The sequence below is a fragment of the Thecamonas trahens genome (genome assembly GCF_000142905.1).
Source record: "Thecamonas trahens ATCC 50062 unplaced genomic scaffold supercont1.29, whole genome shotgun sequence".
NCBI lineage: Eukaryota > Apusomonadida > Apusomonadidae > Thecamonas > Thecamonas trahens.
The window spans coordinates 118,653-145,133 of record NW_013657651.1 but is presented as its reverse complement, the minus strand read 5'-3'; the positions used below and the strand labels follow the sequence as shown (position 1 = coordinate 145,133).

Below are 26,481 nucleotides of genomic sequence, written 5' to 3'. Positions count from 1 at the left end.
GACCGCGCCCGCCGCGCCCGACAAGCCCACCTCGCCGACCGCGCCCGCCGCCGCATGCCCAGCTCCAGCCCCGGCTTCACCACCCTCGGGCGACCTCTCGCGCTTGAGCATGGCTGCTGGTGGTTGTCGACGACGTTCAAGACGAGTATGGCTTGGGGAGGGAGGGCTACGACGACACGGGCAACTCGGCTTTTACTGCGGCTTGAACTCATCAGGCGCCGACGTCTCCTTGTCGTTGCGGCCCTTGATGCTCGAGTAGATGATGACCATGATAAAGGCGACGACGATGCAAAAGATGAGGCAGAGGATGATCTTGTCGGTCATCATGCGGCGGGCAAAGATGCGCAGCTGGCGGTCAGCGCGCTTCATGTTGGACTCGACCTCCTCGACGCCTGCGTGGATGCGGCCCAGCTGCTCGGTCTGGCCCTGCAGGGTGGTTGCTGTTGATGCCGCCACCTCGATGGTGTCCTCAACCATAGCCCTCGAGCGGGCGACCGAGGCTTGCGACTGGCCCTGCAGCGCCTCTGCCTGTGACAGCGTCTCGCGGGTGCCCAGCTCCACGCCCTCCTCGCCGGCAGCAGGCAACAGCGCCTGCCGCTTGGCCTCCTTCACCGCCATGTTGAGATCGACCTGCAGCTGCTGCAGCCGCTGTGTGTGCGCCTTGGTCTTCTGCCGGTACGTCGCCTGCTGGACCGTCGTCAGGTCGCGAAGCTCCACCCGGTACGACATCATCAGCTGCTTAGCCCATTTGAGGTCCTGCTTCACCTCGCCAATCTCCTGCCGCAGCCCATTCCGTACCCCATGCCGCCACGCGCCACGTGCCACCATGCCCCCACGGCCCACGGCCCGCCGCCATGCCGCCACAGTCTCTCGGTTAGGTCACCCGCCCCACCGCACCCCCCCTTCCCCCCCCCCCCCCCCCCCCCACCCCCCCCCACCCCACCACCACCACCACACACACACACGCCAGACATACCTCCTCCAATGTCATGTCCGGGTTGGTGCCCAGGTTGGCAATGGCATGCTCAATGTCTGCACACTTTTCCACCAGCTGCTCGTGGTAATCGTCCACGTCCTCTGTCGCCATGGTGTGAGGAACACGGTTTCGCCACACACACCCACCAGCCAGCAAGACGGGTACTGGTCGCCCGCCCGTCCGTCGTTGCTCGCCGCCTGGCCCAACCGGCCCGCTGACCACCCACCCGCTCGCTCGCCGCCCACTCGCCCAACTGCCATCAATTGGCTCCTCCACACGTGTGATGATCGCTGCACAAGGTGACGAACCCCCATACACCGAGCCGCCCGGTCAACACTGCGTGCTTTGTTTGATGGTTGCTGCTACGTCATGCCATCGTAAATCGAAATAGGTACATGCCCGCATCTCCATTACAAGGCCACCTTCCAGCCCCGCAAGTTCGTTGCCGTCTCAACTTGAAACAGCAGCGGGTGCAGTGAGCCATCACAAAAGTATGCACCTCAAAAGCAGTGAGACGCATGGGAGGCGATGGCAATTGCAGCGGGAACAGGTGGCCGGATGGAGGTACGGGCAAGTAAGTGAGGCATTGGTGCAAGCAACAACCCTTGCAGTCCCCAACACGGGGGCGAGGGGGCCGACAGCGGCCCCACTATCTGGGATGACTGATGCTTGCCCCATTTCCTGAAATGGTAGGCGCAGGCGTGCCCTGAGCCCCGCCAGGGTAGCGAGACCCGGGCTGAGCCTGAGACGGGGTGCCCCGGCCGTGCGCCGCGACATGGCCCGCGGTAAGGCCCGGAAAGACGCCAGGCGCTCCAGGCTGAGCCGACACGTGCGGCCACATACCGGGGTGAGTGTAGAAAAACATGTTCGGATCGCGGGCCATTGCCTGCGCCTGCACCTGAGCCTGAGCCTGAGCCTGAGCCTGTGCTTGGGCCTGAGCCTGAGCCAGCGCTCGCATTGCTTGCTGCTCACTTGGAACAACCCCCGCTGGCGCCAACCCGGCGGTAGCTCCATTGCCGTTGCCGTTGACAGACGAGCCGGGTGGTGGTCCACCGCCGCCGCCGCCGCCACCGCTGCCCGCGCCAGAGCCGTGGTTGATGGTCTTGCCGTTGCCGGTGTCAGAACCGTGGTCAATGCCATTTCCGCTTCCGCTGCTCAGGCTACAGCCGCCGCCGTTGCTGTTGCCAGCCGATGCCGACGTCGCTGTTGTCGATACTGCCGACGGCGCCGCACCCGTGGCCGATGCGCCTGCCGCCGACGGCGGCGTCCAATTGAGGCCCATGGGTGAGCGCTTGATGCGGGAAGCATGCGCCCGCGGCGGTGGTGGCGTCAGCGATGGCGCGCCCGAGTCGACTGAAGGGATCTGTGCCGGGCCGACTGAGCTCTGCGGGTCCGGCGCCATCAACAGTTGTGCAATGAGATTGTGGTGCTCGGTTACCAGCGGCTGGAGCTTGGGCGTGGCATATGTGTACAAGTGGCCAGTCTCTGATGCAATGACGAGCATGACCTGCGAGCCGGTCAGCGTCGCCAGCTCGAGCGCCTTCTTCATGATGCCGCGTTTGCGCTTGAAGAACGAAATGTGTCGCTTGTTCTTGTTCTCAATGTACCGGATGGCAATCTTGCGGCTCGCCGAGCTCTTTGCCTTGCTTGCCTTGCTCGGCGATGCCGTCGCCGACGACTGCGGCTCACTGTGATTACCTTCGCCGTCGTCGCCATCACCGTCACCGTCACCAACACCGTCACCGTCACCGTCACCCTCAGCATCACCATCGCCGTCGCCCGATTCGTCGTCATCCGACTCGTTGTCAGCTTCAACATCCGTAACCTTGGCTGCGCCTTTGCTCCCGACCTTGGCCTTCTTCCGCGCAGGCCCGGTTTGACCTCCGGAGGTGTTGGCCAACCCTGGAATAACTCGGCCAGCCCGGCTCAAGCCTATCTGCCGAGCGGAGCCACGTCGCCGGCCACGGGCCTTCCGCCGCCCTTTGCCCTGCGCCGAGTGCGCATCTTGCCGTCCTCGTTTCCCGCGTCCGTTGTTGGCGGCTGGCACCGCTGCTGCGCCATTCTGCCCCTCCGGCTCGCCGCCGTGGTTGGTGTTCGCTGACATACGCCGCACGCCCGACCCACCCGGCGCAACGGTCCCAGGATGACTGGCGACGCCTTCTGGCACGCGCCCTACCGCCGCATTGCTCGCACCCGCCTCGACGCTCTCGTCAATGGTGCTCATGCAACACGTGGGTGGCTGGTAGTGCCAAGCGTACAAACAACGGCTGGCACTCCCACACCCACGGTGTCAAGTGTGCCCGCTTTCCTGCCGACATCCACTCTCTCTGCCCCCCACCTACTATCACCCTCACCGCCAACAAGGGTGACGAGACCTCGCGACTTGGCTCCCCCACCGCCGGGTTTTTCACTCTCCAATAAGCACCGCGAATAATTTTGTTTGCTTGCTGCCACTAGCTGACCGTGTATTCTGGGGAAACAAAAAATTGTACCCACCCCCCACCCGCCATCCACTACCCGTCCACCACCCGCCCCCTGCCCCCCCCCCCCCCCCCCTCCGACAAACCACGCCCCACCACTGCACTCATTCGCACACCCCTCCCCCCCCTCCCCGCACACACACATGGTCCGTAAACGGACACGCGGCCTCTCCGCCATGTCCGAAAACGAGCTATCCTCCCTCGAATCGGCACGGAGGGCGGCAGTCGGGCTTCCCGAGCCCCCACCTGTAAGCCACCACCGCACACCCCCCTTCCCCCCTCCCACACGCACACACACACACACTCACCCTTCCTCCCCTCACCTTTTCCTCACAGCCGACTGAACTTCGCTTCGAGTATGCCGAGGAAGACGCGCCCGACCGCGAGCTCTCCGAGTTCTACTCGTATGCGGAAAATGCTGAGCTCGCCCGCATGGCCGACGTGTATGCCTCGTTTGCTGCAAGCGTCGGCATCGACGGCCCGTGGATCCATGCCGATGCTCTCGCACAACACGAGCTTGTTGTCTCGGCTCTAGACGCACTTGAGGTCGCAGACACAACTGTTCGTCGCGAGGCTGCAGAGGTCCTACTGCACGTGCTCCATGGCGGAAGCCGCGGCGATCTCGGCTCGCCCGCCGAGCGGCTTGCTGCCGCCGCCGCCGCTGCCGCCGCCGTCTACGAGACCGGCGGCCTGCCCCTTCTTGTCCAGGCGTTGCTGGTGGCGACCCGGGCGCACACCAAGGCGATGGCGGCGGCCGGCGCCGACGCAGCGCCCGCCGACGCGGGCCCAGCGCTACCCGCGCTGGAGCCGGAACTGCCGCCGCCGGTCGCCTCGGGCATTCTCGCCGACTACGACATGCGGCTCTGCCTCAACTGTCTCTACGCGCTCGTCCAGCATAACAAGGGCTCACCGTCCTTCTGCGCCGAGCTTGCCCGCCCGCGGTTTGATGGCAAATCGCTTGCCATTGTGCTCTTTGGCATGATTTCGGTCTTTAACGACGCCTTTGGGCGGCTGTATCCCATCAAGAAGATCCTGCTTCTGCTGTGGAAGACGCTGTTAGCTACACTTGGCGGAGCCGACGCCGTCGCCACCGCCAAGGCTGCCAAGGCCGCCAAGCTCGGCGTCGTCGACGGCCCGCGGGTGAGTCCCGATCTCCGTGACGAGTTTGAGGCTGCTGTCGCCTCGCGCTTCCGCTGGCTCTCAGACAAGTGGCCCAACGGCCTTCCACGAGCCCATGCCGAGGCCGCCGAGCTCCTCAAGGCCGCGACCGCCCCGACCGTCCGCGACCTCGAGCTCGCCGCCGTCGAACTCGGCCCGACCCCCGACGACCCGCTTCCATTACCGCCGCCCGACTTTGTCCCGCGCGCCATCCTTCCGCCGCGGCATCGGAACCGCATGGAGGAGCTCTACCGCGAGCTCCTGCCCAACATGTCGCGCTACGTCATCATTCTGCTCAAGATTGTCCTCGCTGCCGCGCCGACGGTTAAGAACTACGCCGGCACCATCTGCCTCACCTCGGAGCTCGCGCCTGTGGCGCCTGGCGCCGCCGGGGCGCCTCGCTCATGCAGTCGGCCACGGCGAGCATGGATCTCACCCGCCACAAGGAAATTGTGGTCAAGGCAGTCTCGTTCGTCTTCAAGCTCCTCCTTGACCACGCCGCCGTCTCGCATACCTACCAGTTTGAGTACATGGCCTTGCTCCTTGTCGACGCCAACTGCATCCTTCTTCTCCTTAAGTTCCTCAACCAGGACGTCAACGAGTTTATCACCACCCGCAACGACCTGCCGGACCTCGAGGCCTTTGCACCGCTCAATCCGCCGGTCGACGACCCGGACACTGCTGCCGCCGCCGCTCAGCCCGGCACCGTCTCATGGCGAAACTTTGCCTCGTCGCTCAACTTTATCACCATGCTCTCCATGCTCACCCGCAACAACCCGGTCCGCATTCGCCAACTTGTCCGCTACAAAGCGCCTGCTATCCTCAAGCGCATCCTCAAGATCCTCCACCAGCCGACAAAGATCCTCACCCTCGCCCTCCTCAAGCGCCAGCTCAAGTTCCTCGGCAAAAAGTGGCGCTCGTCCAATACCAAGATCATCACCATGATCTACCTCCTTCTCCCGCCTGACCTCGACACCTCGTGGCTCTACCCCGACGCCGGCATCGCCACCACCGGCATCGCCCTCGCCGCGCCCTGGACCCTCTCGGTTGGCATGCAGTCGTCCGACGTTGTCGCCGCAGCTGCAGCCGCAGCCGCAGCCGTCCAAGATTCCGACAACGCCACAGATGCGTCAACCCCGTTTGGCATGGGCATCCTCGCCCCGCAGGGTCTGACTCCTGCCGAACAAGCCGCCGCAGATCAGGACCGCGACTTTCTCCTCCGCAAGGCCATCGCCGTCTTCAACCAGCGCAACTACCACGAGTTTGACCGCTTCCATAACCCCACTCCCTCGCCGCTTCATGCCCACTATGTCCACGCCCATGACGGCCGCCTCCGCACCAACTCGGAGCTCGAATCGCTCTACTTTGAGCCCACATCCTTTGCCGCCTCCTACACCCACTGGCTCGACTCGGAAGTCTTCCCCGACGTCGAGGACGTTGATGACGATACCCTGCTGGACTCGATGCGGCCTGCGGGCTATGTTGACGAGGTTGATCTCCCGGGTCGCACCTCTGAGTAGTCCCCCCCCTCCTCCTCCTGTTGTCGCCGCCCAAGGCCCGCCAGCACCTGGATCCGATCCCTCTCTCCCTCCCTCGCCTGCAGCCGCACGAAAGCCGCGCAACATCGTTACAATAGCCTCGCAACAACCCACTCACTGCCTCACAGCGTCTTCCAGTTTTGACAATAGTGTGCAGTCCACGCCCCATAACCCCCCCCCCCCCACCCCACCCCCCTCGCCTGGCCTACCCAAACCCACGCCTGGAACCGAAACCGAACATAGCCATCGATCACTCTGCCCTGCACCGCACTCCCCCTTCCCCCTCCCCCACCCACCCACCCCCTTCCCCACTATGCCGCGCTCTTACTCTGGGGGCTGGTCGGGCTACGACGCCTACAGCACCACTGTATGTCCACCACCCCCATCCCACCCAGCTCCCCCCACCTCGCTCCAGTCGGTTCCTCCCCCCGCCCCCGCAGCTGCTACCCGCTGCGGGTGCTGCCCACTTTTTCGCACTCACACACCCCCCCTTTCCTTCCACAGGCTACTTCGGCTGCTACGACGACTGAATCGGAAGACTCGCGGGCGCTGTTCATCAACGACCGCGAGCGCAATGCGCAGTTCGAGTACCCGAACAACAAGATTCGGACGTCGCACTACACGATGTGGAACTTTGTGTTTATCACCCTCTACGAGCAGTTCTCCAAGCTCGCCAACGCGTACTTTCTGGTCATGGCCTGTCTCACGCTCATCCCCACCATCTCGCCCGTCCATCCGTGGTCGTCGTTCATGCCGCTTGTCTTTGTCATCACCACTTCGATGATCCGCGAGGCCGTCGAGGACTACTTTCGCCATCGGCAGGACAACGAGATCAACCACCGCATCGCTTTCGTCCTCAACACCGACACCCACGAGTGGTACGAGGAAGAGTGGATCAACGTCATGCCCGGCGACATTGTGCTCGTCGAGGATGGCGGCTTTCTCCCTGCCGACCTGCTCGCCCTGGTCACCTCGACCGACGACGGCTCGTGCACGGTCGAGACGCGCAACCTCGACGGCGAGTCAAACCTCAAGCCCAAGAAGGCGGTCGAAAAGTGCCAAGAGCTCGGCGACGACCTGCGCAAGCTCTCCAAGATGCGCGGTTCACTCCACTATGAGCTGCCCAACAACCGGTTGTACGCCTTCAACGGCTCGTTCGAGTACAAGGCGCCCAAGGCCAAGAAGGCAACGTCCATCCCAGTCACCGCCAAGGAGGTTCTTCTCCGCGGCTCGATGCTCAAGGGCACCCAGTGGGTCATCGGCCTTGTTGTGTACACCGGGCACGAGACCAAGCTCATGATGAACGCGACCAAGACCAAGACCAAGCGCTCGCGCGTCGACCGCCTCATGTCCAAGTACCTGGTCGTCATCATGATCTTTGAGTTTCTGGTTGTCTTTGGCTCGGCCACCGCCGCTGGTCTGTGGCAAGAGGCTGTGGCCAAGGACCATCCGTACCTCGGCCTCGCACCCGACGACGACTCGGCGTTCTACGGCTTCAAGTCGTTCTTCACCTTTTTATTCTTCTCTCGGCTCTCATCCCCATCTCGCTCTACGTCTCGGTCGAGATGGTCAAGGTGGTGCAGTCGCTGCAGATCAACGTCGACAAGGACATGTACTACGAGCCAACCTCCAAGCCGGCTCGCGCCCGGACCTCCAACCTCACCGAAGAGCTCGGCCAGGTCAAGTACGTGTTTCAGACAAGACCGGAACTCTGACCCAGAACCGTATGGACTTTATCAAGTGCTCCATCGGCGGCGTCTCGTACGGTACCGGCATCACCGAGGCTGCACGCGCCGCCCAGCTCCGCGCCGAGGGCAAGGACGCCGCCCAGCTCGACTGGCATGAGCTCCAGGAGGAGGCCTCGTCTGACTCGGACTCGTCGTCGTATGACTCGGGCTACGGGTCGTCCGACGTCGAGTCGAGCCGTCGCGCCTCATCAGCGTCGACGCAGAGCTACGCCCTCTCGCCCGCCTCGTACGCATCAGAGAGCGGCGAGGAGTTTGACCCGACCATGCTCAAGGCGCTTGACAAGGGCGGCGACCACGGCGAGGACATCGACCTGTTTGTCACACTCCTTGCAGTGTGCAACACGGTCGACCCGCGGAAGGCCAAGCCCGAGGAGGCCCACAAGTCAGACGTCTACCGCGGCATCCGCTACCAGGCCGCCTCCCCCGACGAGGCTGCGCTGGTCAAGGCCGCCGCGCAGTTCTTCGACTACCGGCTGGTCTCGCGCTCAGGCTCGAACCTGACGGTTCTGGCTCGCGGCGAGAAGCGCAAGTACAAGGTGCTCAACGTGCTCGAGTTTGACTCGGACCGCAAGCGCATGTCGGTCATTGTCCGCATGCCCGACTCGCGGATCATGTGCCTCACCAAGGGTGCCGACTCGGTCATCTACAAGCTGGTCAACAACGCCAAGGCCAAGGTTGGCCGCAAAACCGACTCGCACCTCACCACCTTTTCGGAAGAGGGCCTGCGGACGCTCGCCTGCGCCTACCGTGAGCTCTCTGACTCGGAGTACAAGGCGTGGAACAAGCGGTACACCAAGGCCGCGCTCGACGTGCTCAAGCGCGATGAGCTCATTGCCGAAGTCTCGCAGGACATGGAGACCGACCTCACCCTCCTCGGCGCCACCGGCATCGAGGACAAGCTGCAGGACGGAGTGCCACGGACCATCGCCACCCTCGCGCATGCCTCGATCAAGATTTGGGTCCTCACCGGCGATAAGCAGGAAACCGCCATCAACATCGGCTACGCCTGTGCACTCCTCGACCAGGAGATGAACATTCTTGTGGTCAACACTACGTCGTTTGAGGAGACTCACGACGTGCTCAAGTCGTACATCCGCAAGTACTCGCCCGAGCGCAACGCCAAGGCCGGCCGCTACAAGAACAACGCCCTAGTCATGGACGGCAAGTCGCTGGCCTTTGTTCTCTCAGCACCAGAGACCCAGGACCTGCTCTACGAGCTCGGCCTCATGTGCGTCTCGGTCATCTTCTGCCGCGTCTCGCCGCTGCAAAAGGCGAACGTCGTCGGCCTCGTCCGCGCCCGTGCCAAGAACGACGTCACGCTCGCCATTGGCGACGGCGCCAACGACGTGTCGATGATCACCGAGGCCCATGTCGGCGTCGGCATTGCCGGTGAGGAAGGCATGCAGGCCGTCCTCGCGTCGGACTATGCCGTCGGCCAGTTCCGCTTCCTCCAGAAGCTTCTCCTTGTCCACGGCCGTTGGTCCTACCGTCGTGTTGTCAAGCTCATCCTCTACTCGTTCCAGAAGAACGCTGCATTCAACCTCACCCAGCTCTGGTTCAACATCTTTGCCGGTATGTCGGGTCAGACCCTCCTCTCAGACGCCCACATCTCGTTCTTCAACCTCACCTTTACGGGCCTGCCAATCATGCTGTTCGCGGTCTTTGACCAGGACGTCAACTCGCGCGGTTCGCAGCTTTTCCCACAGCTTTACACCATTGGCCAGAAGGACGGTCTCTTCAACCTTCACGTCTTTGTCGCCTGGTTCTTCGAGGGCATCTTTCAGTCGCTCATCCTCTTTTTCCTCCCAATGGCCGCGTACTACGCCGTCTCGCCGCACGAGTCAGGCCGCCTCGATGGCCTGCACCACTTTGGAGCCCTTGTCTACGTCTGCATCATCATTGCCGCAAACGTCAAGGTCATGATCATGACCAAGTTCTGGACCTGGCTCTGCCCATTATCTACTTTGGCTCCATCCTCTTCTGGTTGTTTTTGCCGCCATCCAGCACGCCCGCCCCGAGTGGGGCACCCACTTTGGCCTTTCAGAGTTCCTCGACGCGCCTATCACCTGGCTCCTCTTTATCCTCGTCCCCTTTGTTGCTCTCCTTCCGGGCTTTATCGTCGAGTACGTCCAGGTCAACTTCTTCCCCACAAAGATTGACGTCGTCCGCAAGCTCCGCATCAGCCGCACCAAGGGCGATCTCTCGGACGAGACTATCGGCCACATCGAGGCGGCCCTCGCTGCACATACCGGCAACTTTGCCGGTGCCACCATCTCAGCATCGGGCGGGACCAACACGTACTCGGATACCCCCGAGTCGTCAGGCTCGACCCGCTGGGATGCCTCGTCGTCTAGCGACGATGACTACTCCTCGTACAACGAGTCATACGAGGCGTCTGCGTCGTACTCGTAGGTGCCATGAATGAACTGTTTAACAATGTTAGTCGCGATGTGGTCGTTAGTGAGAACGAGGTATCGTCAAAGGTGGGACTTGCGAAAAAAGAGATCGTCGGACAAAGAAAGACTGCTCACCTCCACTGGTGATGGCCTGCCTGCACGCCAGCGACGGCATTGACCGTACGTCCGACACCTGCAGACGTGTCGACCGAAGAGGAGCAACTACTGTTGCATCAGGGATAAAGTGCAGCAGAGTCGATTGTTTACATCGATCAGACATGCTGGAAGGCTAGCCACCACCAACCAAACCGCTGGCCGTCTGCCAGCCGTCCGCCAACTGCCGCCTTGCCAGCCGTTGCCCCTGCTCCCCGCCCTCACCCCCGCCCTCACCACCCACCATTCTCACACCTCCACACTCCCCTCCACCCCAGCACAAGTCAGAAGCAAGTGCAGAGGATGGAGAGCAGGAGCCGCGAACCCGACGCAGTGCATGTGGCGCTGCGAGTGGTGTCGCCGTCGGGGGCGCGTGGTGGCAGCGCGCGCGTCCTGTCCGTCAACCGCCACCCGCCTTGCGTGAGCTACACACCGGGCGGTGGGGCTGGGAGCTCAGCGACGGTGTTTGGCGCCGATGCGGTATACTCGGAGGCCGACTCGAACAAGGCCGTGTATGCCTCGTCCGTTCGTCCGCTTGTTGCTGCCGCCCTCCAAGGCGCCTCGGGCCTGCTGGCCGTCCATGGCCGGACAGGGACCGGCCGCTTGGCCCTGCTGTGCGGGACCGGCGACGGCGGCGACCGATCCATCATCCTGCGCGCCCTGCAGGACATCTTCTACTTTCTGCGCAAGCGCGCATCCGTCGAAGCTGCTGCCTCACCCGCACCGACCGGCATGGACTCGGTCGGCTTTGCCCTCCACGCCTCGCTGCTGCAGGTCGGTCCGGGCGAGGAGCTCGTCGACGTTTTGCGCCCGGCATCGGGTTCGCTGCGCCTAGTCGAGGCCCCCGCCGGCGATGCCATGGAAGTCGAGGGCCTTTCGCTTCGCCCGCTGGCCAACCCGGGCGACATCGAGCCGCTCCTCGCCCGCCTTGCCCGCCGGACCAAGGGTGAGTCGGTCGAGCACCGCAAGGCCTCGTCGGTCGTCCTTATCCTCACCATCGCCCAGAGTCAGACCTCGCGCGCACAGCGAACCCGCTTTGTCACCACATCCAAGCTCGGGTTCGTCCTCCTACCGTCGGCAGAGGTTGCCACCGCACAGGTTAACCGTTCGCTCAACGCGCTCCGCGCCGTCCTCACCCTACTTCGCTGCCACGCTCGCGAGTCACCCGACGCTACGCTTCTTGTCCGCTCCATCCCTTACGCATATGCCAAGCTCACTACTGCTCTCAAGGATATGCTATCACCAGCGTCTCACGTCGTGCTCATCGCCACCGCATCGGATGACGACAATCAGCTCGACGCCTCGCTCGCCACCTTGCTCTACGCCTCGCGTGTTGCCGCACCACTCTACGGCTCGGATCCGGACATTGGCGAGCTGCTCGGCGGTTATGGCATGCCCCATGGAGCACCCGGCTTTGGCTCACCAGCGCAGAGGCAGCATCCGGCAGCGGGTGACTCTGTCGACGGGCAGCTAGGTTTCGCGGCGTCTGGGGCCGGTGCCAGCTTTACTTCGGAGCCGTCAATGGCGGCTGCGCTCGACGCCGCAACCGTCGACAATGCCACTCTGACTAAGCTGCTTGCGGCATCACAGGACAAGCTCGCCGCCGCTGTCGATGAAAGCCAGCATGCACAGGCTGAGGCCAAGGACGCTACCGAGCGCCTGCGGGTCGAGTCGGAGCGGGCTGCGGCAGCAGCCAAGGCCCACACAACTGCCACCAAGCAGCTTGCCAAGTGCCGCAACGAGCTCAACTCGGCGAGGGCCACAGCCAAGTCGGCATCGGCGTCGGCGGCCCAGGCCGAGGCTGACCGCGACGAGCTCACCGCGCTCAACGACGTGCTTCACAAGCAGCTTGGCGATACTATCAGCCAACTCGAGGAAGCGTCCGCGGTCAATGGGCGGCTCGACGAGCGCAATGCAACCCTCGAGGCCGAGGTCTCAAGGCTCCGCGCTGCGCTCAACAAGGCTTGCGACGAGCTGGAGGCTTCGCAGCATCGTGAGATCACGCTCTCGCAGCAGCTGGCGGATGCTCAACGCGAGGCGGCATCCAACCATGACGCGCTCACGTCTGCGTTGGCAGAGCTGGACATGCTCTCGGCGCAGCACAATCAGGCAGTGGCCCGCCTCGATGAGGTCAAGCACCATGCCCAGTCGACAGCAGCCGAGACTGCGAATCTGCGGTCGCGGCTGGAAGCCTCGGCGCTGGCAACATCGATGGCGTCACAGTACCGCGACCGTGCCGCTACTGCCGAGGAGCTGCGCGAAGAGTTAATGCGGGTTCAGGCCAAGCTGACCCGGACTGTCAACTACGCGCGGAACATCGAGGACGAGAAGGACAAGGCTGAGCATGTCATTATGCAGATGCAGGCCCAGCTTGACCAGGCTGAGCGCAAGCTTCAGCGGGTCGCCATCCGGGTCGAGGCCGAGGTCGAGGACCAGATTCAGGGCATGCGCAAGAAGCTCACCGATGCCAACGCCGAGATCGAGCGGCTCCACCGCAAGGTACGGGAAGAGGAGGAGCGGGCCCATCGGGCACAGACGCTGCAAGCAACCGACCCGATTCTTGACCGCCAGATGTCACAGCTTAAGATGGAGCTGCAGGCCGAGACCACACGGCGCGAGCAAGTCGAGTCAGAGCTCCGCGACGCCCGCAAGGCGCTGCAGGAGCTCAAGACTCAGCACGAGATCGTCTCGCACGATCTCGAATCAATGAGTCGCAAGCTTGACCACCGTCAGGACGCCCTTTCTGCTGCCGTGAGCGACAAGAAGACGATGGCGCAGGAGCTGGACTCGACTGCCAAGGCACTGGCTCAGGCAAGCCGCGAGCGCGACGCCACCGCTGCCGAGCTCATGGCGGCATCGGCCCGAATCGCGAGCTTGACGTCCGAGGTTGAGGCTGCTGGCGAAAAACTCGCTGACCGCGACGAGAGCGTGCGCCGCCTCGAGGCTCAGCTAACCAAAGCTACCGATGCGTCACTGGCGTCCGAGAAGAAGGTGTTGCATCTCGGCATGCAAGTCGAGCACTCGGCGGCGACGGTCCAGCGACTGAAGGACGATCTTGCGGCGGCGAAGGCGACGGCGGCAGATGCCCAGACCGCGACTCACCAAGTGACCAAGACCCGCGACGAGCTGGCAGTTCAGCTCTCGTCGTTGACAGCCCAGCTGGCTGCTGCTGATGAGCAGTCCAAGCGCGATGCGGCTGCCATTGACGATGCCGCCGTCAAGCTTGCGGCTGCACTTGCGGCGCACGACGAGACCAAGACCGAAATTCGTGAGCTGCGACACGATCTCGACGCCGCTCAGAAGACCGGAGCATCGCTTGCTCGCGAACTGGCAGCAGCGCAGACCACGGCCGAAAAGGCAGAGGCTGCGCGCAAGGCTGCGGTAGTGGCCGCGGCCGCAGCAAGCGACGAAGCCCGCGGGCTCAAGTCGGAACTTGCAACTACCGAGTCGCAGCTGGGCAAGCTTGCGGCGCAGCTTGATGCGGTTCGCGATGCGAGCCGTGACGCCAAGGAGCTGCACACTGCGCTTGCCGCTGAGCTCAAGGACAAGACCGCCGAGCTTGACGCTGCAAAGTCGAAGCTGATGCAGTTGGAGAACAAGGTGGTACTCGCTGATGACAAGGTTGCACACGCGCACGAAAGCATCGCGGACCTGAAGGCAGCACTCGCGAGCAGTGAGGCCAGGTCCGACTCGCTGGCGGCGTCCAAAGACGATGCACTCTCCAAGCTGCGGACTCGCGAGGCTGAGCTTGCCGAAGCTCGCCGGGCCAACGACGTGCTCAGCCGTGACAGCGAGGCCGTGATTGCGGCACGCCGCGAGCTGGAAGAGACACTGCGCAGCGTGCGCGATGAGCTCGGTGAGGCGCGGGCCGAAGCATCGCGGAGTGCCGGGCGCGTGACGCACCTGGAGCAAGACCTCACTCACGCCAACTCGCGGATCGAGAGCCTGCGGACTGTAGAGGAAAAGGCGGCGCGTCTGGACGGGGAGGTGGCTCAGCAAAAGGCGGAGCTGCAGCTGGCGGCCGGACGCATCGAGTCCTCGTCGCGAGCGGCGTCCGAGTGGGAGGGCAAGGCCGAGGCGCTAGTGCGCGAGCTGGCTGTGGCGCGCGACGAAGTTCGCGATGTCAAGTTTGAGCTCCGCGAGTGCCAGACCGCACGCGAGAAGACCCACGCCGAGCTTGATGCTGCTCTGCGCGCAAGTTCGCAGCTCGAGCACAAACTCTCGGCGGCGACTGACAAGGTGGCAAACCTCGAGCAGGCGCTGCGCGAGGCTCGGGCTCATGGCGAGAGCATGCGCACTAGCCTGGAGCGCAAGAACGCGGAGACGGGTGCGAGCCTAGACGCGTCGCGGGCAGAAAACGCCCGGCTCGAAACTGCGCTGGCGGGTCAAAATGCGGCGGTGCGCGAGTGCCAGGCTAAGATCGAGACGCTCAACGAGGCGCTGCAGGCAGCCAAGATGCAGCATGTGGATGTTGCGGCACAGGCGTCTGCGGCACAGGCCAAGGTCGACGGCCTCCGCAACGAGCTTGATGCTGCGCGGGGTGCAGCGCGCGACGCGCAGTCGGCAGCCAAGGCCAAGCTGGCAGCTTCGGTCCGGGCTGCGGACGAAGCAGCAGCAGCGGCGGCAAGCAAGCTTGCGGCGCGCGAGTCGGAGCTCGACTCACTTGCCAAGGCCCGGTCGGAGATGCAGCATCAGCTGAGCAAGCTGCGGCTGGAGTTGGATGCAGCGCGGCAGGATGCCGTGCGCGAGGCGGCAGCAGTTAGTGCGGCTGAGAGTCGCATTCGCTCGCTGCAAGACGAAGTGGCACAGGCAAATGAGCGGGTGGCACAGGCGCGCGATGAAGCCGCAAGCATGGTCATGGCTCACAAAGAGGCACAGTTTGCGGCCGACCAGAAGGCTGCACGCGAGCTGGGCGCGGTCCAAGTCGAGCTGGCGACGACCAAGGCTGCGCTGCAGAGCTTGACCGAGGCATGCAACGCTGCAAGAGCCGAGGCGCAGCGAGTGCCAGACCTCGAGCGACAGGTGGCAGCGCTGACCAACCAGGTGTCGGCGCTGCGGCAGGCCGAGGCGCGGGCACAAGCAGCGGTGATGCAAGCCGAGTCCAAGGCGGCGACGTCCGAGTCGCTGGCGGCGTCGCTGGCGCCACTGAAGGATGCCGTAGCAGATGGCCTCGCCACCAACGCACAGCTCCACGCCAAGATAGCGGATCTCAACGAGACAATCCAGGAACTGCGGAGTGGGGCAGCGAGCTCTGCGATCGAGGTCGAGAGCAAGCAGAGCCAGCTGGAGAGCTTGGACGAGAAGCTGTCCCAGGCGCTGGCGCACCTCGAATCCGAGCGTGGCACCGTGGCTGCACTCCGCGACGAGCTGGATCGGACCCGGCGCGAGGTCGACGCGCTGCGGAGCGAGAGCACCAGCCGCGAGCGCGAGGTGCGCGAACTGGCATCCAAGGCTGCAGCCGCAGAGCAACAGGCAGCGTTTGCACGCGAGAGCTTGGCAGCATTGGAGAAGGACAAATCAGAGGCCGTGGCTCAGGCGCGCGAGGCGACGATAGCGCGTGAGACTGCGATGCGCGAGGCGGCGACGCTGGCTGCGCAGCAAGCGCGGCACGAGGCCGAGGCTGCGCTGATGAAGGTCTCGTCGGACAACGCTGCTGACAAGCAGGCATCATGCGCCGCCGAGCTAGAGCGGGTGCGTGAAGAGGCACGGCGTGCCACCGACCGAGTGACCGGCCTGGAGACGACCAACGCGTCGCTGCAGGCCCTGGTCAAGCAGCTGGAGGCAAGCCTGGGCGAAGCCAAGGCGGGAAGCGAGAGCGTGCGCACGGAGCTTGTGCAGATGAAGGCGGCGTTGGACGAGGCACATGGACGTGAGCTTGCGGCTAAGGAGGCAGCAGCATCGTTGAAGCTGGAGATGGCGACGCAGGGGGCGCAAGCCCAGCTAGCGATGTATGAGTCGCAGGCGCGAGCCGAGTCGTCCAAGGCCAAGTCGGCCGAAGCGCTGTCGATGCAGCTTGCGGCGGCCGAGGAACGGGCCCGTGCGCTCAACTCGGAGTTGCAGCGCAAGAGCGACGAGGGAGCCTATGCTGTGTCGCAGAGCGAGAACCTCACGACGCAGGTCCAGTCGCTGCGGGCCAGGGTGACCGAGGCTGAGCGGCAGGTTTTGGAGGCCAACGCGGCGACGCGCGGCGCGGCAGTCAAGGCGGAGCGGCTGGAACAGGAACTCGCGGTGAAGGAGGCAATGGTGGTGCAGCTGAGCGCTGAGCTCGATGGAGCGCAGTCACTGCACGCGCGGGCGGCACGACTGGAGGAAAACGTGGGCTCGCTGTCGGCGCTGCTGGCCGAAGCCGAGGCGCGGATTGAGACTGAACGGTCGCGGGCGGCGCGGCTTGGCGAGTCCGAGGCACAGAGCGTGACACGGGTAGCGGCGCTGACGCGTGAAGTGGCGCAGGTACGCGAGCGGGCAGACCGCGCCGAGGCCGAGCTCGCGCTCGCCAAGCGAACTATCGACGATCTCGACTCGTCGAAGCGGCAGCTGGCCGTGCAGCTTTCGGAGGCGTCGATCACGTCGACGCGGCTGGACGCATCGGTGTCGGAGGCGCGGACACGGACCATGCAGATCGAGCGAACATCGCGCGATGCCACGACACGGGCGCAGGCGGCCGAGCAGCAGCTCGAGCGGGTGCGGGCGCAGCTGGTTGCCGCCGAGGCACGAGCCGAGGCGGCCGAGCGTGAGGCAGCCGATCTCCGGCGAGAAATGGTGCGGGCGACTAGCCAAGAGCAGCAGCTGGCGGCGACGTCGGACGAGGCGCGGCGGCTGCAGACCCGAGTTCGTGAGCTGGAGGCGCAGCTGGTGCAGGCCGAGGCGGCGGCGGCAAGCGCTCGGTCGGATCTGGCGACGCAGCGGCGCGAGAGCGACGAGCTCCGCCGGCAAGTCGACCGGCTCGAAAGCGAGGTGGCCCGCATTCAGGATCGAGCGTCTCACCTCCAGATGACCCTTCTCGAGCGCGAATCTGAGCTCGCGGCATCTGTCCTCGCCACTCGGCAGATGGAGGACGAGCTGCACATGGAGCGGATGCAGCACTCGCGGATCCGTGACCAGATCGAGCTTGCGGTTTCTCAGATCGACGTAACCCCCCCCCCCCCCCCCCCCCCCCCCCCCCCTCCCGTCAGACAGTTAAAACGTGACATATGATGTGACTTTGCGAGGGGTGGGTTTGGCGGCCTTCTCGCCGACAGGAGCCCTGCTGCTGCCGGTTGGCGGCGGCGAGCCTCCTGGGCCGAGATGCTGTTGCCGGCCGCCGGTCCTGGCACACCCCTCTCACCGACCGATCTCTCACCCCCACCTGCACCCCCTCCCCCACCCTCATTCCCCTCCCCCTCTTCCATGGAATCTGGCCGCATCGCCGCCCTTGCCAGGCGTGGCGAGGGCCTTGTCCACGAGTATGTGGTGGCCGCGCAGAAGCTTGTTGAAGTCTTCGAGAACGCCGCCCTGCACGCCCCCGGTACGCCACGAATACGGTGCTGACGTGTTTGAGTGTGAGTGAGTGAGTGTGTGTGTGTGTATGTGTGTGTGTGTGTGTGTGTGTGTGTGTCTGTGTCAGCCCGTGTCGCACAAGACCCTCTCCCCTCTCCTCCCCCTCCCCCCCCCCCCTCCCACCCCCTCACCCCCCCCCCCCCCCCCCCATCCCATTAACACAGATGCACCTCCACCTGCTGCTGCTCTGGAAGATGTCAAGGCTATTGTGGTGCGGGTCCAGTCCCAGCTGGAGGAGACATGCAGCCAGCTGACGGCGGCGATGGAGGCTACTCCAACGCCAGCAAGGGCTGGTGATGGTCATGGTGCTGTGCAGATGGTGGGATTGATGCCGGGGGGTACTGGGAGTGGACAAGCTACGCCTGGGGCCGGCCAGGCGGGCAAGGACGGTCTCGCCAATCAGGCTGCTCACACGGCAGAGCTGGAGAAGCAGCAGGTTCGCGCGCTGGCTGTTATCGATCGCCTGCGCGACATGCAGCTGCATCTGGCGAGTCTGGCCAAGCCGTGACAAGCATAGGCGCGATGGATCATGAATGGGCTTTGTGTCTTGGGGGCTACACTCGAGCTACTGGGCAGGCGCGCTGGCACTGGGCAAGCCCCCACCTCGCCATCGCGGAGAAGCGTGAGCGTGTTGCCGGTCTCGATGACTGTCTGTAGCGCCTCGTTGAGCTCGACACGTTCCTGGTCCGACGAAGTGACGCAAAGCTTGGCGTGGACGAGCATAACGAGCGGCGGGATGACAAATACGGCGGCGGCGAGGGCGGCGACTGGGACCAGCGACGAGGTGTCATCGATGAGGTATGCCGAGCCGGCGGCGAGGTTAACCCCAACGGTCGACGCAGCGAGACCGAGCTGGGCAGAGTTGACCCGCCGGCTGACGTACGACGGCCGCCAGGCGATGGCGGTGACGTAGACTAGCGACAAGGCAATGTAGACAACAAGCAGGACCGCGATCTCGTCAAAGATGATGACCGAGACTGAGACTAGTGTAAGCTTGAGCGCGTGGAGCAAGATGTCTGTCAGGCGGGTGTTGACCCGCTTGGTCATCCGGTGCAGCCGGAACCGCTTAAGAAGGAGCACGTCGGCACCCCAGTTGAGCGAGAAGGCCGTGGACACGGCCTCGGGTTGAAAGTCGAGTCGGACAAGCCGAAAGGTGAGCGGGATGTACAGAGCAAGCATCCCCGTCGCGCCAAGTAGCATGTACGTGTGCGAGCCTGTAAAGCAGGCTTGGCTGGGCGCCGCCGCCACCTCGCCATCGGTGCACCGAAAGTTGGCAACGAGCACCCGCAGCAGTGGGACAAACAGAATGTCAGCGCAGAGCCAGGTGAGCACCGCCCCGATCTTGTGAAGCCGGAACCGTCGGAAGCAGAACGCGAGCGTAAAGAGCAAGAGCCCGCTCGCCACCGCCCAGAACAGCAGCGCAAAGTTGACGTTTCTCAGCGCGGCTGCAAGTAGTGGCGCAGCTGCAATGTCCACCGCCACCTGCGCCGACGAGTGCCACGCGAGCTCGAGCTCGAGCGCAAACGCCGCCAGCTGGATCGTTGCTACTACCAGCGTGATCATACCCTTGAGCTGATCAAACATTCGCTGCCACTGCGCAACGCGAAGCCGCGCTTCTTGCCCGGCGGCTGCCGAGCCTACTAGCACGGTGCCGAGGCCACCCGGCCCGGGGCTGGCCCCGTTCCCCCCGCCGCCAGCCTCGCCGCCCTCGCCAGCGTCCAGCACCAGATCATACGGCGAGAGGCCGTCATTGTCCTTCACCGCGGACGCTCCTGCTGCAGTCAGCAGCTGGATCGTCGGGGTCGAGCCGGCCAGCACCGCATAGTGCAGCGCCGTCCGCCCCGCGCCGTCGCGCAAGTTGACGTACTGGGCCGAGCCGCTGGCTTGCAGTAGCGCGGGAATGAACGTCGCCACCATTTCTGACGTCGCTACCGATCGAGCCGCGACGTGGAGCGTTGTCTTTCCAGTGCTGTCGGCAAGAGTCGGATCGGCACCAGCCTCGAGTAGCCACAGTGCTGCCGCAGCCAGGCCGAGATGCGCCAGACGGTGCAAAATGGTCCGCCCATCGGCATCACGCGCATTAGGGTCGGCGCCGGCTTGAAGCAGCATGCTGGCGATTCGTGACTGTGCTGCAAGAAAGCCGCTCTGCTCAGTCGAGCCGGCCGAGCCAATAAGCGTGCGCCCGAGCGGCGTCTCGCCCGAGTTGGTCGGCGTGTTGGGATCTGCGCCGGCTGACAGCAGCGCGTTCAACCGCGCTTCGCGCAATGCCGGCTTGAAAGCGCGCAGTGAGTCTGGATCCCACAACTGCGCGTCGACAAGATAATGGATTGGCGCCAGACCGTGGAGGTCGGTCGCGTTGACAGCCGGCCGCTCTGCGCCCAGAAGCAAGTCGATTCCGCGCTGCGATGCCATCGAGTTTTGGACTACCAGTGCATGGAGAGGGGTGAGTCCGTTCGCATCGGCCGCACGCGGATCAGCTCCAGCACGTAGCAACTCGATCATGGCTATGTGGTCAGCGAGGAGCGCCGCAAGCAGGAGCAGCGACGTCCGCGATCGCACGGGAAGTTCTGCCGACCACTCTACCGTCGCATGGACATCAACCGAGATCGGCGGTGCCAAGAGGAGCCGGACAAGCTCATGGTCTCGCGCAAGGAGCGCGTTGACCATAGCGCTTTCAAAGGCAACTGGACCGAGGCTGAGCTCGCCGGCACCAGGCGGACCGGCGCCGTGTCGGGTCACAAGCTCGTGTACCAGCCGCGCTGATGCACCCACTGCGCCCAGTGTTGCCTCGACCCGGCTCAGCTCGCAGGTCACTGATGCGCCGACCGCCAGCAGCGCTGCTAGCGCGTACGACGACTGCGCGCCAGCAGCGACATCGACCGGCGTGTACCCAAGCCCGTTGCGAGCATCAAAGCTGGCTCCGAGGCCGACAAGCGCCACCACCAACGCCTCCATGTCGTACGCCGCAGCAAGATGGACCAGGGTCTGCGCCTCGCCGCTCGAGTTGTCGACATCGTCCAGGTTGAGGGCAGCGAGAGCATCGCTGGAGAGCGAGGCGCGGAGCGCGCCAGGTGCAATCGAGCTCGGCTGGCCGTCGAGCTGCTCTGAGGCCAAAGGCCACGGCTCGACGTCGTCGAGCTCTGAGCGCCAGAGAAGCGCAGCTACGAGCGCCGTGGCGGCACGCACGTGTGTCGGAGTGCGCGCGTGCCGCTTGGGGAGCTTACGGATGACAGCAAAGAGTAGAGGGACGGCTGAGGCGTCGACGGCCGAGACCGAGGCGCCGGCAGCAACAAGGTCGAGTGCCTGCGGGATGATGGTCTGTTCCATGGGCGTAGGCTCAAGCGGTGCGGCTGCCACAAGGGTGTAGAGCTCGTGCGAGAGAGCGACGCGGGCCATGGCCTTGGAGGGAATGGCGGCGGCCATGTGGTTGGCAAAGTCGTCGGGCGGATGGACCCGATCCGCCCACGGCGGCGGCAGCTGAAAGACCGAGAGGACAAGCTCATGGATGCGCGATGACGACGTTGCTAGGTCTGCGGCGGTATTGCCGGCGGCGGAACGGAGCGCGAGGTTACCGCCGGCGCCGACGAGAGCCTCGACCAGCGGCTCAAGCTCGCGGGCGGCAGCAAAGTGCAGCGGGGTGGCACCGTCGACTTGCTGCCACAGATGGGTGGGGATGGAGACGGTAGAAACTCGCAGATGAAGCGGGTAGGACAACGTCGATGCGTTCGGGTCGGCGCCAGCGTCCAGGAGGGCGGTGGCCATTGCGATGGCACCGGTGCGAGCAGCGTAGTGCAGGGCGGTTGCACCATGTGCATCTGCAGCATTAACATCGACGCCCATCTGGACAAGATAGGCAAGGGTCCGGGCGCGGCCAGCGTTGACAGCGAGGCAGAGCGGTGGTGGGATGGTCGGGTCGAGCGAGTCCTTCGATGCACCGGAGCGGAGGAGGACGCCAACAAGAGCCTCCTGGTAGTCAGACTCGGGAACGATGGCCACGGCCAGCTGCAACGGCGAGTAGCCTGTGAGCGGATCGTCGGGCTCGAGCGGGGCGAACGGCGCGTCGACATCGGCGCCCGAGTTAAGCAGTTCGGACACGGTCTCGACCGAGGTATGGGTCGGGGCGAGGAGGAGCGCAGCATGCAGCGGATGGCAGCCGCGAGCGTCGGCGATTGATGACGAGCCGGGCGCGTACCGCGCCAGCAGCGCGATGGCTGCTGGATGCCCAGCGGCGGCTGCGGCGGCGACAGGGGTGCATCCTGCGGCATCGCGGGCCGAGACCGAGGCGCCTGCGCCGACCAATAGCTCGATGGCGCGACGTGCGCCCGATACAGCATCAACTTCGTGAGCGGCGGCAACGACATGCAGTGCAGTGCGGCCTTGAGCATCGGCGACGTCGACCATTGCGCCCAGCTCCAGCAGCATGGCGAGGGCATCGAGTGCGAGGAGGTCTGCGGCGGCGTGCAGGGCAGTCTTGCCAGACTCGGCCTCGGCTGCCTCGAGCGGTGCGTCGCAATCGGCCAGAAGTTCAAGGAGATCGGGGATGTTTGCAGCAGCGGCGGCGACGATGAGCAGGCGCGGGTCGTTAGGCGGGCAGCGGATCGGGGGCGACGAGTCGAGGGCGCGGAACATGGTCCGTGCGGCCGAGGCAGCAGCTATATCGGCATCCGAGTCTCCTCGTAGGCCCGAAGCACGCGATGCACCGATCAACCCGGCCCCGCGCCGTGGAGCATACAGCGAGGTCCCGGCCAGCGCCCGCAGCACCGTTCGGGTCCGCGAGAGCAGACCGGCCGTGTCGCGGAGCGAGGCGCCACCGGCAGGCCCTGCTGCCGCCTGGATGTCTGCAAAGAGCCCTGCGAGTTCCGCCACCACACGCGGTGTGCTTGCTCCTTCCCTGCTCCCCATGCCCCACCCTACACCGCTGCGACGGGTGTGCCCTCTGTCGTCCGTCGTGGCCATGTCTGTGGTCGTGCTGCCATGGCTGTTCCGCACTCGTTCCGCTCATCCGGTAGCATTCGGCGAGTGATGGAGGCAGTGGCGAGGGGGGGGGGGGGGGGGTTGCTAGCCGTTTAGTTGGATAGGTATGGGTAGGTGATTACGTCGATCGACCTGCGCTTGTCCTTGGTCGGTGATCGGCTTGCTTGCGCGCGTGTGTGTGAGGGGGGAGGAGGCGCATGATACGCCGACAGATAGCTCGTGGACGAGCTTGGCGGGTTGTGGAGGGGGGGGGGCACGGTGGGTTGTGGAGAAGATGATGTCGGCGGCCGCGCATGGCGCGAGCCACAGAGATCAAGAGCGAGTCAAGCGGAGCGGAAGAAGCGGGAAGAGTGGGAGACTCGTAGCCAGCCCCATTGACGACACATCCTACACCATCGTCACGGGTGTGTGGAACATAGCGAGGAGTGGCGGGAGCAGAGAGAGAGAGAGAGAGAGAGCCAGTGAGGGATCGGATAAGAGCGAGTTAGATCAGATCAGATCGGGGCAGGCGATGGGGAGTGGGGCGGTCAGACGGAGAGCGGGTCGGGCGGGGAGGACGACGAAGAGAACAGATACACAGCTGGAGAGCAAGCAGAGCATAATCCAGCAAGCGCATCAGCAAGACCACCATCCCAACTATCCTCGGCTGGGAGGGATGTTTGTCTGCTCGCCCTGTGGGCCCTTGTACGGCATGTGATGCGGCAGGCCGCGCTTGGGCGACCACTCGGCACCGATCTTGCCCACCACCACCAGGGCACCGAGGACGATGACCCCGACACGGAGGCCCTTGGAGATGCCCACGACAGAGCGCATGATATGCGAGGCAAGGACAAAGAGAGTGAGAGGGGTGTGTGTGTTGGGGTGAGGGAGGGGGGGGGTGAGGTGGCAACTGTGGCGTGTGGCTGGGGGGGGCTGGGGCTGGGGCGTGTGGCTTGGGGGGCTGGGGCTGGGGCTGCCGTCTCGCCCCGGGTCGCGTTGCGAGGACAAACAAGTGGCCATTGAGCCGTATCTGGCCCATACCTCCACATCTCAGCCTTAGCCATCGAATAACATGATACTCCTTGTTTGCATCCCCTTGCCCGATCTCCTCTTCCTCGTCCCTCTCTTTTAATCGCCTCTGTCCTGATGATGCACTATCTCTTTCACCCGATCCGCCCCACGTGCAATCCTCCCGGGTTCGATCCCCTTCCCCATCCATTCCCTCCCCCCCCTCTCCCTCCCTCCATGTATCACTTGATATATCCCCATCACTCTGGAAACGCGCAAATCGCTTGTGATCGTCGCTGTGCGGCACATGTCCGACCTGAGAACGCTCGCAGGCCCGCACGACCAAGCCGCCCGCAAGCACTCGCCGGCCCATCTCACTCGCATCGCCCATTTCTCTCCCTCTGGATATGGACTCTGCTTTGATTCTGGCACTGTGTGTGACCATGCTTGCAAGCGTGTCGGTCGCTGTGGCTCTGCCTGGAGTCGACGCTCGTGGCACTGGCTGGACCCGCCTCCCGCCGCTCGTCCACCCGCGCCTGCTGCACGCCTCGGTGGCGGTGGCGGTCGGTCCGGCCGAGCTCGAAGCTGTATGTGTTTTGGGCGGAGTGGGTAGTCTGCCGCGGGCGTCAGAGGCTGGGCATGTGATGGGCAAGGCGGCGGTGCGGCGCATGGGTGATGGTGCTCACCTCGGCTCGCTGCCGGACCTAGAGGTGCTGGACTCGATCGAGTGTCTGGTGAATGATGGCAAGGCGTGGTCGGTCTTGCCTCAGTTGAAGCTGCCGAGGCCGATGTACGGCTTGGCGGTGGCGCGGTGGAACAAGACGGCGGTGCTGGCCGCGGGCGGATCGGGCGAGACCGGCGGGTCGGCGACGGGTACCCGGGATGTATGGCTCATCGACTTTGCTCGCGGGACCGTTGAGCCCGCACCGCCGCTACCGTTTGCTATCTTTGGCGTGCAAATGACCGCGGGCGGCGATGGTGATGCTGGTGGGGTGTGGCTGGCCGGCGGATGGCGGAATTACAATCTGTGCGCGCAGCAGCTGCTCCGCCTCAACGCCACTGCTGCGGCGTGGCAGGTTTTCCCGCACGCGCGATACGCGCATTGCTTTGGCGGGATGGGCGTGCATGGCAAGGAAGTGGGCAAGGACACGGTGTTTGTCTTTGGCGGATCGGCCGACAACGCGCCGGCGCTCAACACGCTGGAGCAGTTTGCGGCGAGTTCCTCTGGATGGACCGTACTCCAGCCGCTTGTCTATGCACGCGACATGATGGCTGCAGCGCAGGTTGGCGGGGCGCTGTACGCCATTGGCGGGCGCGATCCTGAGATGGCGTTCCTCGACTCGGTCGAGGTCTACCACCTTGACAGCGGATGGGCGGTAGATGCGGCGCTGACGCTGCCGGTCCCGCTGGCGGGCGCGTCTGCAGCGACGAGCGGGAGGCTGGTAGTAGTCTCGGGCGGGGTCTCGGCGTTTAACGCGACGCACGCAAGCGGCGGGGCATTTCGGCTGGATGTGGCGTAGACGAGGTGCTGGATGGCTGGCTTTACTGCTGCTGAGCGTCGGCTGATGTGTCTGCGGCGGGATCGGCAGCGGCGGCGTCAGCGGCGCGGCGGGCGCGGTAAACAGGGTCGACGGCCTTTGCGATTTCGATGTCGACGGGCGAGTGGCGGCGGCCCTTGCGGGTGAGGCGAACCTCGCCCTCGACGTAGGGCTTGTGGACGAGACGGACGTAGAGGTGTGTCCGCGGGCGGTGCTTGTGGCCCATGCGGCCCTTGGAGTGGAACATGATGCGCTTGAGCGGGGTGGAGCGACCAGACCAGGCGGCATCGACCACCATGCGCTCGCGGCGCATGCCAAAGTTGTTCTCGCCCGAGAGCATGGCCGAACGGAGGAGCTTGGCCAGCGGAACGGCAGCCTTGCGGGGCACAAAGTTGAGCTGAGCGAGGGCGTCGGTGACCGGCAGACCGCGAACAAGACGGAGCAGCTCCTCAGCCTTCTTTTGCGAGGTCTTGACGTCCTTGGCCATGGCGGTCGAGACCATCGACCTCATCGACTGAGCCAGCTCGGGCGCCACGCCACCGACGGTCGCCTCCACCGCCACATCCTCACCCGCCACCTCCAGCAGCGAGCTTGTAGGTGGCGGCGGCGGCGGATCCTTGGCACCAGCAGCAGACGAGGCCGAGAAGCAACGAGTAGCAGACATTTCCATGCCCATAATCTTGATAGCCATGCCGGTGGCAGGCTCCATGGCCGGCTGCAGCACCACTCGGACACCAGCGGTGGATGCCACACTCCGGGCCAGGGCCAGAGCAGGGCGGACGGCTGCGAGCATGGTGAGGGGAGGAAGGGGAGGGAGGAGGTAGGTGTGGTGTGTATGTGTGTGTGGGGGAGGGGTGTGTGTGTGTGTGTAGGGGGTGGTGGTGGTGGTAGGGGGGGGTGGAGTATAGAGACGTAGGTGGTAGGAGGGGGGGAGAGGCTGTGGGTGGAGGGGCGAGCGGGCCGAGTGGGGCGGGCGGGTGACGCGCGGCTGGCGGCT

General features: G+C 64.7%; 9 protein-coding genes across 9 annotated transcripts in view; 5 read left to right on the top strand and 4 right to left on the bottom strand.

Moving 5' to 3' along the window:
* AMSG_06827 (uncharacterized protein) overlaps positions 1-111 on the bottom strand; it is a gene marked incomplete at both ends in the record, with an annotated part of 734 nt that extends 623 nt beyond the window's left edge. Inside the window, one exon of the mRNA XM_013901435.1 lies at positions 4-111. Coding sequence (XP_013756889.1) covers positions 4-111 — 108 coding nt within the window. The remainder of the gene's footprint in view (positions 1-3) is intronic.
* A 66-nt stretch (positions 112-177) lies between these two features.
* AMSG_06826 (Qb-SNARE) lies at positions 178-1,137 on the bottom strand. The gene is made up of 2 exons (XM_013901434.1): positions 977-1,137; positions 178-777 (listed from the first exon to the last, which is right to left on the bottom strand). The coding sequence occupies exons 1-2, from the start codon at positions 1,085-1,087 to the stop codon at positions 193-195; spliced, it is 696 nt and encodes a 231-aa protein (XP_013756888.1). The 5' UTR covers positions 1,088-1,137; the 3' UTR covers positions 178-192.
* A 488-nt stretch (positions 1,138-1,625) lies between these two features.
* On the bottom strand, positions 1,626-3,200 carry AMSG_06825 (uncharacterized protein; the record flags this gene model as incomplete). Its single annotated transcript, XM_013901433.1, has 2 exons — positions 1,626-2,878; positions 3,083-3,200. 2 exons carry the CDS (start codon positions 3,198-3,200, stop codon positions 1,626-1,628), a joined length of 1,371 nt encoding a protein of 456 aa, XP_013756887.1.
* Positions 3,201-4,715: 1,515 nt separating this feature from the next.
* AMSG_06824 (uncharacterized protein) lies at positions 4,716-6,278 on the top strand. The gene has a single exon (XM_013901432.1). It carries the CDS (start codon positions 5,019-5,021, stop codon positions 6,132-6,134), a length of 1,116 nt encoding a protein of 371 aa, XP_013756886.1. The 5' UTR covers positions 4,716-5,018; the 3' UTR covers positions 6,135-6,278.
* Positions 6,279-6,465: 187 nt separating this feature from the next.
* Positions 6,466-10,312, top strand: AMSG_06823 (P-type ATPase; the record flags this gene model as incomplete). The annotated part of the gene is made up of 5 exons (XM_013901431.1): positions 6,466-6,519; positions 6,657-7,569; positions 7,653-7,840; positions 7,873-9,816; positions 9,905-10,312. The coding sequence occupies 5 exons, from the start codon at positions 6,466-6,468 to the stop codon at positions 10,310-10,312; spliced, it is 3,507 nt and encodes a 1,168-aa protein (XP_013756885.1).
* A 440-nt stretch (positions 10,313-10,752) lies between these two features.
* Positions 10,753-17,643, top strand: AMSG_06822 (uncharacterized protein; the record flags this gene model as incomplete). The annotated part of the gene is made up of 2 exons (XM_013901430.1): positions 10,753-17,577; positions 17,626-17,643. 2 exons carry the CDS (start codon positions 10,753-10,755, stop codon positions 17,641-17,643), a joined length of 6,843 nt encoding a protein of 2,280 aa, XP_013756884.1.
* Positions 17,644-17,835: 192 nt separating this feature from the next.
* On the top strand, positions 17,836-19,384 carry AMSG_06821 (uncharacterized protein; the record flags this gene model as incomplete). Its single annotated transcript, XM_013901429.1, has 2 exons — positions 17,836-17,953; positions 18,150-19,384. The coding sequence occupies 2 exons, from the start codon at positions 17,836-17,838 to the stop codon at positions 18,491-18,493; spliced, it is 462 nt and encodes a 153-aa protein (XP_013756883.1). The 3' UTR covers positions 18,494-19,384.
* On the bottom strand, positions 18,540-23,772 carry AMSG_06820 (MHC_I family protein; the record flags this gene model as incomplete). The annotated part of the gene is made up of 3 exons (XM_013901428.1): positions 18,540-18,566; positions 18,589-22,864; positions 23,648-23,772. 3 exons carry the CDS (start codon positions 23,770-23,772, stop codon positions 18,540-18,542), a joined length of 4,428 nt encoding a protein of 1,475 aa, XP_013756882.1.
* Positions 23,773-24,389: 617 nt separating this feature from the next.
* On the top strand, positions 24,390-25,582 carry AMSG_06819 (uncharacterized protein; the record flags this gene model as incomplete). Its single annotated transcript, XM_013901427.1, has 2 exons — positions 24,390-24,533; positions 24,579-25,582. The coding sequence occupies 2 exons, from the start codon at positions 24,390-24,392 to the stop codon at positions 25,464-25,466; spliced, it is 1,032 nt and encodes a 343-aa protein (XP_013756881.1). The 3' UTR covers positions 25,467-25,582.
* Positions 25,583-26,481: the final 899 nt, after the last annotated feature.